Below are 12,510 nucleotides of genomic sequence, written 5' to 3' on the forward strand. Positions count from 1 at the left end.
CCCACCCCTCCACGGTCGGCCGGCCTCTCCTGCAGGAGCCGGCATTCCTGAGAGGCCCTCCTTCCTGCGCCCCCTCCCGCTCCCTTGTTTTGCCGGGTCTCTGGTCTTTAACCCCAAGCTCCAGCTGTCCCGCCTGTCCCGGGTCAATCACCCCGACTCCTGCTGGCCAGCAGTCTTTGCCTGGGGGTGGAGAGGGAATTCCTGACTATTGCCAGGAAGCTGCATCCTGACCCCATCCTTCATGGGACCCTTCATTCCCAAGCCAGGGATCCCAACCTCAGGTGCCCAACCCAGAGATCGATGCCCACCGAAGTCCTAGATGGGAAGTTGCTTTTTGCCAGTCCAGGCCATGCAACAGAGGGACCTGCCATCCTGGGGAAGGGTTAGGCTCAGATAGAGAGATAGAGGCCAAATTTTGCACTTAAGGCATGCACACCCTTAATGAAGCTGCTCCCCACACTTCCCAAAATTGGAGCTGTGCTGGTACTCCCACCCACTACCCCCAGTTACAGGCCAGTGCAGGCCTTTGACAGAAGTTTAGAATCAGGTTCCCTACCCAATAGTCCCTTTCCAGGGCCCACTAAGTATTCCCAAGGGCTTAGCACCGCCTGCCATCCACTCTGCAGCTCTGCAGCAGATGGGTGTCCAGCCACACCAGCCCCGGATGACTGAGCCCGTGCAATTCTCTGGAGCTGCTCTTCCTCTTGCTTCCTGTCTTGGCTTTGGTTAAAGCTTCACACTCCAACCCTTGCCTGGCTCTGCCTTGCTCCCTTCACATTCTGAAGGAAAACAATGGAACCCTTGGAGTTCTTCATTCCTCAGTCCTGGGCCCTTTTGCTCTCCTAAGCCTCAGGATGTGGCAGCTGTTTGGAAGAGGATGTTGGAGCTTTGGGCTGGAGCTCCAGAGGAGGAATGTGGGTTGCATATACCTCTGCCCCCCCCCAGATGACAGGCTCTTTTTTCCTCCACCTTCAGTCACTCTAATGGACACAAGCATGGCACAGGGAGAGTTGGGCTGGCTGCTGGATCCCCCAGAGGATGGGGTAAGTGTCGGGGAGGAAGGATCTGGGGTGCTTCAAGGCTGAAGGCCAATGGGAAATGGGGTGGAGAGGTGGGTGGAGGAACCAAAAAGAGCAGGAAAAACTGGAAGTGTCTCCTCCAGGAGGGGGAGGGGAGGCTGAGTCAGAGCCTCCTGAAAGGGACATTGGGGGGGGAGGGTCAGTCTTCACCTCATGGGGAATGCCTCCTTGGTTGCTCCTCTCCCTTTCTGCTCCAGGGGCGAATTCTTGAGAGGACCAGAGTAGGAGATGAGCCCCCATTTCCAGGGAGACAATGAATGTCCAATGCTGGGCATGGCCAAGGGCTGAGACCACAGCCTTGCCCCGAGAGGGACAGAAACACCAGAAAGCATCCTCTACCCAGCTCTGCTCATTCCAGCAGAGTTGCATTGACAAAGCTTCAGGGAGTCAGGGACCATCCAAAAGTGTATTCTAAGTTACGTTTCTGGAGAGGAGAGCCAAAGCTTTCCTCAGATTCTTCAAGGGATCTTTGACTCCCTCGGATCTTCAAGCTGCTCCCCTCAAGGTCCCTGAGTCTTCGACTCTTCATACCCCGCAGGCAGGCTCCTCTACCCGAGGTATTACAGTCAGTGGAGGATGCAAGAGCCTGCACTAAGTCCATTCTTCCTTGTGTGTCCCTGTAACAGAGTGAGCAGAGGTCAGTTGTGGGTGGGTCCCAGAGAGCATATTAGGACATGAAGTCCAGAGAACACTCTTGCTGCTTCCCAACAGAGCTGGCCACAGCAGCACAGGAAGCTGCCTGAGCAGTTGGACACTCATGGGTCCTACACCCTGGTTTCCTCAGTAGTGTCTTCCTTACTGTAGGACCTGAGATTTCAGTTCAGTCTGTTTTGGAGGTCAGGGTTACTTGCTTTTTTTCCTTCCTGGTATGAGGGTCCTGGTTCCATTTGCTGCTTTCCCAGAGTGGCCCATAATTAGAATTAATAAACTAAACCATAATGTAACCTCCAGGAGGGGCAGCGTGGGAAATCCTGGATTAAGCCAGCCCTAATAGGTGCCTTGTCTCATAAACCAGCTAATCACCTCACAATGATGGCTGCAGGTCTATCTGCTGGCTCCTGTGGGCCTTGGTGTGCCCCTGCCACCTCCACCCAAATAACTCTCCTCTAATTGGACTGGAATGGGAACAAGGCCCCTTTCTCAGCCTCACAGAGAAAACAGTATTGCATTAGGAGGGCAAGAAGACAACCAGCAGTCACATGCTTCCATTCTCCTCTGTCCCCCTCATCTTCCCAAAACACATGCACACACACTCAACATCAGGATCCCCAGAATGCACCCATGACCCAGCCAGCAGTGCCTGAGTGGTAAGTGAAAGGATCCTTAGTGCTGTTCCTGGCTGGCTGGTTCTCCCCCATCTGTCACTGCTGGAATAGGGAGAGGCAGATTGCAGCTGGGAACATCTGCTTCTCCAGGCTCCAGCTGCAGCCCTGGCAATCTGGCTAATGAGCTGCACATGAACCACCCACCAACCCGTCCACCTGCCCTGCCCAGTGCCCTTCACTAGGGCTCCCATCTGGGCTTCCTCAGTCACCCACGAGGTGCCTTTGCATTCCAGCCCCCTTCCTCTCAGACAACTCTTGCTAACTATGCACTCTCTAACATAATGCAGAAAGATGTGCCTCACAGCAGCTTATAATTCTGCCCCACCACTTTAACAATTCTTAATTCATGATGCTTTTTCTTGTCTTTTCCCAGAGCTGAGAGTAGGCACAAAAGCCCACGTACTGCAGTGGAGTAAAACCAGGGAAAGGGAACTTTCTTAGGGCCTCTGTTGCTTCTTTATCAAATTACAAGGTAGAATCCAAAATATCAATGGACTGCTTCTTTCTTAAGTTCATCTGGCACAGAAAATACTTAAGAATAACAGCATATTTTTTGAAGAAGAATAAAATGGGAAACTTGTCTTACCAGCAGATTTCAGAACAGCAACAATAATTAAAACAGATGGCTTGACAAAAATGCTCAGGCCAATGGAAAAGAATGGAAAGTCCAAAAACAAACACACTTATCTTTTAATGTGGATGACATTGGAATTGGAAATCAATGTGGAAAGTATTGTAAGGGACAGGAAAACTTTCTACCCTCTAACATTTCTATAAGTGAGCCGTTGGAATAGATAGTAATGGGAGAAACCGTATTTTAACTAACCTTCATACACACAGGAAGTCCACAAAATATGAGACTGGAGAAAGGGTCAGATGACTGATGCATGCACACAATCCTGAGCTGAAGAAAGGAACTGGGGGTGAGAGGCAGCAACCTACACTCAGATCACAAGCCGAGAGGGTGAACAAAGGCTGTCCTGCTGTGCAGGTACAGAGCCTTCTCCTGTATTAGAAGTTACCTCAAAGCAGTCCTCTTCCTGGTATAGATACCTTACTAATGTAGATTTCCTTCAGACATGTAAATTTTCCTTTTACTAGTTAATTCTGTATCTACAGTTTCTCAGAATATGCAAGAGAACTAAATTTTGGGGACGTATGTGTTGATTCCATAAGTATCGAAAGTATTGATGACTAATTATTAAATTGACCATTGGATGCCTGTAATTTCAAAGAAGAAAAGAAAAGTAGACACCTCTTCACTTAACCCTATGTACACACACACACACACACACACACACACACACATAAATGCGCACATAAATTCTAGGGAGATTAAAATCTAAACCTAAAAATCAAACACACATAAAATTTAAGAGAAAAAGATAGAAGATTTTTATAATTTGGGGATGAGACTCTCAAGCAAAATACACAACACAAAAAAAAAAATCATGATGTTATTATGTAAAAATTAAAAATATATAGCCACCTCAAAGATATCATTAACAAAGAAGTGGTATGGCAGAAAACATTTGAAACACACATAATCAAGCAAATGATTAATACTGATATTATGTTTTAAAAAAAACTCATCCAAATGAATAATCAAATGTTAATAATAGAACATCAGGCAAAGGTGCATTCCTGTAATTCTAGAGACTTGGGAAGCTGAGGCAGTAGGATCACAAATTCAGCCTCAGCAAATGCCAGCCTCAGCAATTTAGCAAGACCCTGTCTCAAAATAAGGTATGAAAACGTCTGGGAATGTAGCTCAGAGTGTCCCTGGGTTCAATCTCTAGTACCTTATCACATACACACACACAAAACTAAAAAAAAAAAAAAAAACAGGCAAGATTCTGAAAACATAATTACAAACCGGGCACACACTTGTAATCTCAGCAGCTTGGGAGGCTGAGGCAGGAGGATCTCAAAGCCAGCCTCAGCAACTTAGATAGACCCTAAGCAACTCAGTGAGACCCTGTCTCTAAATAAACTACAAAATAGGGCTGAGGATGAGGCTCAGTGGTCAAGTGCCCCTGAGTTTGATCCCCATTACCCCCCTCAAAAAAAAAAAAAAAACACACATAATTGCACATAATATAAATAGCCAATAAACAGAAGAGAAACACACAGCCTCCTCTTCAATGAAATGTAAATTAAATTAGCAAGAAGTACCATCAAAAGCAAGGTGAAAAGTTTTACTCAGAATTATTAGGCTAGGCCACCTCTGGGGATGAGGGTGGAAGGATGGGAGGACTTTCTTTATTTTGTGTATGTTTTTATTCTTTGGCGTTATATAATAAGCACATAGAGGCATGATAATTAGGAGAATAAACCCAGCCAGCTGCAGTGGTGCAGGGCTGTAATCCCAGTGACTGAGGAGGCTGAGGCAGGAGGATGGCCAGCATGGGCAATGTAGTGAGACTTTGTGTCAAAAGAAAACTAAGGAAAAAACTAAGGGTGTAGCTCAGTGGTAATGAACTTCCCCAGGATACACAAGGTCCTGAGTTCAGCCTCTAGTACAGGAAAAATAAACTCTGGAGCTTGAAGTACCTGGCTTCACGTCCAAACTCGGCAAGTGAGCAAGACACTCAGCCATTGGGCCTTGGTGGGCCTTACATCCACATGGAAAGGGCTTCTTTCGTACTGGGCATTATTATTGCTAGGTGTAAAATGTCTTTTAAAGTAAAGGAAGTTAAGGGGGCAGACTAGATGGTACCTGAGAGCACAGCCCACTTTCCCAATTGACTTTGATAATGGCTGTAACTGGAAGGAATATTGGATAAGGTGAGATTCCCCTATTAGACCATTCTATACTTGTTTTTGTCCTCCAAGAGCATAGGGGTTTTACTTCTTTGCAAAACAAGTCTCCTCTTTGAACAAATGAATAGAAAGGGTTTGTGAATAAGCTTTGCCTTTAGGGTACCTGATAGCTCTGCTGATCAAATAGGTAAAAGTTGGTGCTCACACTCCGGTAGTTTGAGTAGGCTAACTGAAGGGGCCAGAACTGGCCAGGAATTACTGTCCAAGTAATTCATAACTTTCAACATTAAGCCTACTCTGCTGTGGCCCAGCAGTCAGGTTAGGCAGGTTAAGAAGTATGACCCTAGGGACTCTGACACCAGCTTCCTCCTTGTCCACTCTGGTCCCTGACTCTGATTCTCTTCTCACAGTGGAGTGAGGTGCAACAGATGCTGAACGGGACACCCCTGTACATGTACCAGGACTGCCCACTGCAGGAGGGTGGAGACACTGAACACTGGCTTCGTTCCAACTGGATCTACCGAGGGGAGGAGGCTTCGCAGGTCCACGTAGAGCTGCAGTTCACCGTGCGTGACTGCAAGAGTTTCCCTGGAGGAGCTGGGCCTCTGGGCTGCAAGGAGACCTTCAACCTTCTGTACATGGAGAGTGACCAGGACGTGGGCATCCAGCTCCGACGGCCCTTGTTCCAAAAGGTACTCCATGCCATCTTGGTCTTGGCACTGATCCCTGCCTGGCTCCTTACCATGACCCTGCTCAGCTAAGAAGAAACAGAAGGTGACAGAGACAACAAGAGAGTGCAGGCATAGAATAATGAAAAGAATGTGGGACTACAAACCAGAAAGGCTAGATTTGAGGACCTCTTTGCTGTGCCTGTTAACCTCTCTGAGCTTTAATTTCCTCATCATAAAATAGTGATTATAATGGGGCCAGCCTTATCTATTTTAGAGTCTTTCAATTGCATCCAGTAAGAAAACAGGATGCCACAGTAGAAGAAGGAAATGTAGTCCTGAGGTTTTAGAAATTTCTATCTATCCTTGATGCTTGTCTTCCTAACACCCCAAAAAATATAGCTAGAATTTTGTAACAGGACATTTCCCTACCTGTGATCTCTCAATACTGTTCCTTTCTTTCCCACTCAGGAAGTATAGTGAATGTAAAAGAGTAAGGAGCATATTATTTTTTTTAATTAGTTGTTAATGGACCTTTACTTTATTTATTTGTATGTGTATGTGGTGCTGAGAATCAAACCCAGTGCCTCACGCATGCTAGGCAAGTGCTCTACCACTGAGCCACAACCCCTGCCCAAGGAGCATATATTATGGGATGTGCTCTCATTTCTTTCCAAAGAGCATGTTGTAAAATTTATTATTAGCAATAAATTAGTCCTGACACGCTCTATAACTGATCACCACATAGGTACCAGGATTGGGTGCCACCTCCCAGTGGTGGAAATTTTACGGATAGTACAGTCCTACTTGCTGGGTTCCAGTCCTAGCCCCATAATGTCATAGCTAGGTGATCTCATACAAGGTCTCTAATTTCTTTTAGTCTTAGTTTCCTCATCTGTTAAGTAGAGATGATAAGACAGCCTACCCCATAGGGTGATTGCATGGGCTGAATAATAATATAACACATTCAAAATACTTAATCAGGTTCCTCACACAGAATAAGTCCTTCCATCACGATTGAGTAAATTGTAAAGTACAGGTTGAGTATCCCCTGTCTGAAATGCTTGGGATCAAAAGTGTTTCAGACTTCAGGGTTTTTTGCACTTTGGAGTATTTGTGAATACATAATGAGTCATCTGGGAATGGGACCCTGTTCTAAACATGAAATTCATATGTGTCATTCACGCCTTCTATACACAACTTGAAGGTAATTTTATGCAATGTTTTTAGTGTGCCTGTACCTTGACTGTGACCTGTCACGAGGTTAGGTATGGAATTTTCCATTTGTGGCATCATGTAGGTCCTCAAAAAGTTTTGTGTTTGGGAACATTTCGGATTTTGGATTTCCAGGTTAGGGAAGCTCTCCTGTTCCGTGGGATGAAGCATGGCTCTGCTGTCACTGCCTCTTCTCTCACCCTTCCTCCCAGGTAACCACGGTGGCTGCAGACCAGAGCTTCACCATTCGAGACCTTGCATCTGGCGCTGTGAAGCTGAACGTCGAGCGCTGCTCTTTGGGCCGCCTGACTCGCCGTGGCCTCTACCTTGCTTTCCACAACCCTGGTGCCTGTGTGGCCTTGGTGTCTGTGCGGGTGTTCTACCAGCGCTGTCCTGAGGCTGTGCATGGCTTGGCCCAATTCCCTGACACTCTCCCTGGTCCTGGTGGGTTGGTAGAAGTGGCGGGGACCTGCCTGCCCCACTCACAGGCCAGCTCTGGGCCTTCGGGCGTGCCCCGCATGCACTGCAGCCCCGATGGCGAGTGGTTGGTGCCAGTGGGCAGGTGTCACTGCGAGCCTGGCTACGAGGAAGGCAGCAGTGGTGTGGAATGCACTGGTAAGGAAGGACATGGTGAGAATCCTCAAGGGCCACTGGGAGGGCCTCCTGGGTGCCAAGGCAGGGAAGGAAGCCAGTGCTCCATCCGGTGACTTTTAGCCTAAGAGCCCTGGGGACACATTTGCAGAGGTGTTTCCGGTATAAGGGATTGGAGTGGAGAGAGGGGTGCCTTTAGTTCTACATTGGGAAACTGACTCCACTTCATCCTCTCTCCAGCCTGCCCTAAGGGCTCCTACCGGACGGACATGGACACACCCCATTGTCTCAAGTGCCCCCTGCACAGCACAGCCCCGTCTGAGGGGGCCACCATCTGTACCTGTGAGAACGGCCATTACCGAGCCCCTGGGGAGGACTCCCAGATGGCATGCACACGTGAGTCCATGGGGCAGGGCACAGTCGTCTGGGAAGAAACCCTTGACCTCTGCTGAGCCCTTGTTTGAATCAGAATTTTCTAGAGCTTATCAGATATTGGAGACTGCCAGGATGACAGGCGCTTGCTTTAGCCCCTCCCCTGTCCCCTGCTTTCCCTGGGAAAACACGGAAATGTGCTTCTGTCACTTTCTCTTCAGTAGAAGTCAAGTCTCTCTCTACGAAGGCTTTGGAGGACTTTGGGAATTGTGGTGGGGGTGGGAGTCAGCAGCTTGGGTGAGAGCAAAGCTGGCACCTACAGATGGCTCTTCTCCCACAGGTCCCCCATCGGCTCCACAAAACCTGAGCTTCTCTGCATCGGGGACTCAGCTCTCCCTGCATTGGGAACCCCCCACAGATATGGGAGGACGCCAAGACGTCACATACAGTGTGGAATGTTTGCAGTGTCAGGGTCCAGCACAGGAGAGGGGTCCCTGTCAGCCCTGTGGGACGGGCGTGCGCTTCTCCCCTAGTGCCAAGGGGCTCACCACGCCTACTGTGCAAGTCGATGGCCTTGAACCCAATGCCAACTACACCTTTAACATCAAATCCCAAAACGGAGTGTCAGGGCTGGGCAGCTCCCACCCGCCCACTGGTGCCGCCCTCAGCATCAACATGGGGCATGCAGGTGAGGCACCTGGAGCAAACAGAGGACCTAGGACCACAGGCATGAGGGATGGGGAGGAAGCAGTTGAAATGCTACTTAAGTTATTGCCTCTTTCCTTCCAAATCCATGTCTGTCCCTCTGGACTGTCAGAGTCACTCTCGGGCCTGTCTCTGAGGCTGGTGAAGAAAGAACCAAGGCAGCTGGAGCTGACCTGGGCAGGGTCCCGGCCCCGCAGTCCTGGGGGCAACCTGAGCTATGAGCTGCACGTGCTGAACCAGGTCAGGACGCTGCTGGGAGATGCCTCTGGTGTCCTTGCCTGGGCACACCCCAACGTTCCTAGCCCAGGCTGTGGGATGGGGAAAGCACCCACAGCAAACTGTGACTTTCTCAGGACAAACCTTCTGGGCTTACCTTGCTAGTTAGCCTCTCCCCACATGTTCCAACACTTCCAGGGGCTGGCTCAGCACAGCCCCTTTAACACAAGTCTCACCCGCAGGATGAAGAATGGCACCAGATGGTTGTAGAACCCAGGGTCTTGCTGACAAAACTGCAGCCAGATACCACGTACATCGTCAGAGTTCGAATGCTGACCCCATTGGGCCCTGGCCCTTTCTCCCCTGACCATGAGTTTCGGACAAGCCCGCCAGGTGGGTTCTCTCTTGTTCTGCCCCAAACACATCCCCCTGTCATCCCATAGAAGCACCTCTGCTCCTATTCCTCTTCTCTACACACCCCATCTCCCTGGTGTGGGGAACAGACACATAGCACATATTAACTGCCTTTTAATTCCCATCACCCCTGTGAACTCTGAACGCCGGACTTCTTCACCATCTGTGTCTACAGTTTCCAGGAGCCTGACTGGAGGAGAGATTGTGGCCATCATCTTTGGGTTGCTGCTTGTTGTAGCTCTGCTGATTGGGATTCTTCACGTCTTCCATTCAAGGTGCTGGCTCCTGCCTCTTCCCTGCTCACCCATCCTGGGTCCCTGTGTCTGGTCAGAAGCCCTGACTATAGCCCTGATGACCCTCCCATCCTCTAGCTCCAAAGCTCAAGGTGGCCCCACTCCCATCCTGCACACCCAACCCCTGTTGTTTCTGGGGTAAATTCAGACAGAGCCCATTGGGCCACACACGTGGTCCTGGGACCCTGAAGGAGCTGCTCCGCTCCCACAGGAGAGTCCAGCGACAACGGCAGCAGAGGCATCGGGACCGCCGCACTGATGTGGATCGAGGTGAGCCAGCAGTACCCATGCATGCTGGTGTGTGTGTGTGTGTGTGTGTGTGTGTGGCCACTGGGACACAAACGAGGGACCCACATCTGCCAGCTCAGCTTGGGGCGTGCAAGTGGGGTTTATTGTCCCTAGGGCTCTCGTGTTTTGCCACCTAATTAACGTTGGTTAATTAACTCTGCCCAGATGGTCCATCGCGGCTCGGGTGCAGTTAGCTGCTGGCACTGGTGCTGCTGCACTGCCACGCTGGGCCCTGAGCCTTCCCCACGATGGTGGCCAGGTCTGTAAGCGGAGACCAACGCCAGTCAGGCGGGGGATTGGGGTCCTCTGAGGCATGTGGGCTTCCTGCTTGTCACCTCATTAGGTGGCCTTGCCAAAGGGAAATCTGTGGTCCGTCCAAGTGGCTGGAGTGAGAGGAAGGCTTCATCTGGGAATGAATGAGGTGTGACTGACTGGAGGGGCCTGGGGTCTGAGGCCAGGTCATGAGCCATAGGAAGATTGGGTAACAAGTTGGCAGCAAATTCGCTGTCCAGGCTTGAGTCCTGACCCCTGCTGTGGACCCCTGAGGAGTGAGGAGGGGAGCTTGGAGGTAGACCGGAAGAAGAAAGGCTAGGCCAGGCCGACTTCATTGCTACGAACAGAGACTGTCCTCCACTTGAGCCAGGGCTCACCTCGGGCAGCAGAGAAGTGTGGAAGGAGTGGGCTCAGTTGTCAGCCCCTTCCTCCTCACCTGCTCCATACTCCCAAGCCCTGAAGGGGACGCTGCTATTGCTGAGCCCCCTGTCCTCCCACAGAGGACAAGCTGTGGCTGAAGCCCTACGTGGACCTCCAGGCCTATGAGGACCCTGCGCAGGGAGCCCTGGACTTCACTCAGGAGCTTGATCCGGCCTGGCTGATCGTGGACACCGTCATCGGGGAAGGTGATCTCCTTGGTGTTCCACAGCTGGTCCTCTCCGTGTGGTAGCACAGAGCTGCCAGCAGGCCGCTTCCTTCGGGCCTTCCCTGGGGACCCCAAGCTGGCCTCTCCTCTGGTCCCAGAGTTCCCAGATGAGTTCACACTCGCTCTGCCCTGTGTCCACTCTGAGCTGCGGCATTCATGTCAGAACCCCGTGTCAGGAGCCTTGGAGCCGACCTTCCTTGCCGCACACTTTGCTCTGGGCTTGTGAGTTTTCTGATAAACAAATCATCTCTGCCCATAGAGGTGTTGCCTTCTAGGGCTCAGGCTGTTCTCAGACGGTTCCCCAAAGTGGGAGAGATTCAGAGCCTCCCAGCGTTCCACCCCATCAGGGGCCCAGTGTCCTTGGGCTGCCCTGATCCTGTAGGTCACCAGAGGAAATGGATCTGAGCAGAGAACAAAGCTTGGCAGTGTCCTTGCCAGTTGTGCAGCCAAGCCAGCTGAGCCGTGACCAGGGAGCTCATGGGAAAAGGCAGCAAGGATCAGCCTCCCCCGCCACTCGGGCCTGCTCTTGACAAACACAGCGGCCCCACGGCACAGGGCCCATTTCCCCGGCATTTAGTGAGCACCTACCACAAGCCAAGTAGTGCACTCACACCAGAAGACAGTGGGACCAGGTAGCAGAGATCCGCGCTGGCTCCAGATTGTCCCTTCCCTAGGAGAGACAGACTAATCCCTGACCCAGGAGGTGCACTCCACATTTCTGTGCCCCCAGAGAAGGAGAGGGCCAGAGGACAGGAAAGGGTCACTGCCTGACCCTGGGGCAGCCTGACAGTGCCCGAGACCACAACCTTGTTTTGTTTCCACCAGGAGAGTTTGGGGAAGTATATCGAGGAACTCTGAGGCTCCCCAGCCAGGACTGCAAGACTGTGGCCATTAAGACCTTGAAAGACACGTCCCCAGATGGCCAGTGGTGGAACTTCCTTCGAGAGGCAACTATCATGGGCCAGTTCAACCACCCACATATTCTGCATCTGGAGGGCGTCATCACAAAGAGTATGAGCAGGGGGGCGAGGGAAGGAGGGAGTAACACCACCAGCAGTGGAGGGTGTGCTACCAAGGGCAGGAAGCCTGGCTCTGGGGTGATGGCATGCGCTCTGTCTCAGGAAAGCCCATCATGATCATCACAGAGTTTATGGAGAATGGAGCCCTGGATGCCTTCCTGAAGGTGAGGAAGGTGGAGGACCAGCTGGGGAGGGGGATATACCATGGAGCCCTGAGCCTTGGGAAAGGAGGTCCTGCTCATCCCCCGACTCACCCACTCATCCTGCTGCAGGAACGGGAGGACCAGCTGGCCCCTGGGCAGCTGGTGGCCATGCTGCAGGGCATAGCAGCTGGCATGAACTACCTCAGTGACCACAATTATGTCCATCGGGACCTGGCTGCCAGGAACATCTTGGTGAGTCAGAACCTGTGCTGCAAGGTGTCTGACTTCGGCCTGACCCGCCTCCTGGACGACTTTGATGGTACCTATGAAACACAGGTTAGAGACAAGTATGCACCGTGTACATGTCCATATTCACCATCACCCATCAACCATACACTTACACCTGTGGAGTTACAAGTATTTGTGCTCCTGAGACACAATAACCTTCTATCCCCATCCCACATGTCTTTTTTTTTTTTTTTTTTTTTTTTTTTTTTAAA

The 12,510-nt window shown here is 50.8% G+C and overlaps 1 protein-coding gene across 2 annotated transcripts in view; it reads left to right on the forward strand.

The window, feature by feature from the left end:
- Positions 1 to 189: 189 nt before the first annotated feature.
- Epha1 (EPH receptor A1) overlaps positions 190 to 12,510 on the forward strand; it is a 15,242-nt gene continuing 2,921 nt past the window's right edge. The window contains exons 1-14 of one of the 2 annotated variants that reach the window (XM_048786787.1): positions 190 to 281; positions 976 to 1,043; positions 5,578 to 5,859; positions 7,263 to 7,680; positions 7,882 to 8,037; positions 8,354 to 8,701; positions 8,831 to 8,958; positions 9,177 to 9,327; positions 9,524 to 9,623; positions 9,853 to 9,911; positions 10,703 to 10,828; positions 11,674 to 11,859; positions 11,970 to 12,031; positions 12,140 to 12,346. In XM_048786787.1, coding sequence (XP_048642744.1) covers positions 242 to 281; positions 976 to 1,043; positions 5,578 to 5,859; positions 7,263 to 7,680; positions 7,882 to 8,037; positions 8,354 to 8,701; positions 8,831 to 8,958; positions 9,177 to 9,327; positions 9,524 to 9,623; positions 9,853 to 9,911; positions 10,703 to 10,828; positions 11,674 to 11,859; positions 11,970 to 12,031; positions 12,140 to 12,346 — 2,331 coding nt within the window. In that variant the 5' untranslated portion in view covers positions 190 to 241. The remainder of the gene's footprint in view (positions 282 to 975; positions 1,044 to 5,577; positions 5,860 to 7,262; positions 7,681 to 7,881; positions 8,038 to 8,353; positions 8,702 to 8,830; positions 8,959 to 9,176; positions 9,328 to 9,523; positions 9,624 to 9,852; positions 9,912 to 10,702; positions 10,829 to 11,673; positions 11,860 to 11,969; positions 12,032 to 12,139; positions 12,347 to 12,510) is intronic. The other variant, XM_015493738.2, reaches the window with a different exon arrangement.

Source organism: Marmota marmota, unplaced genomic scaffold, assembly GCF_001458135.2.
Source record: "Marmota marmota marmota unplaced genomic scaffold, marMar, whole genome shotgun sequence".
Classification (NCBI taxonomy): Eukaryota; Metazoa; Chordata; class Mammalia; order Rodentia; family Sciuridae; genus Marmota; species Marmota marmota.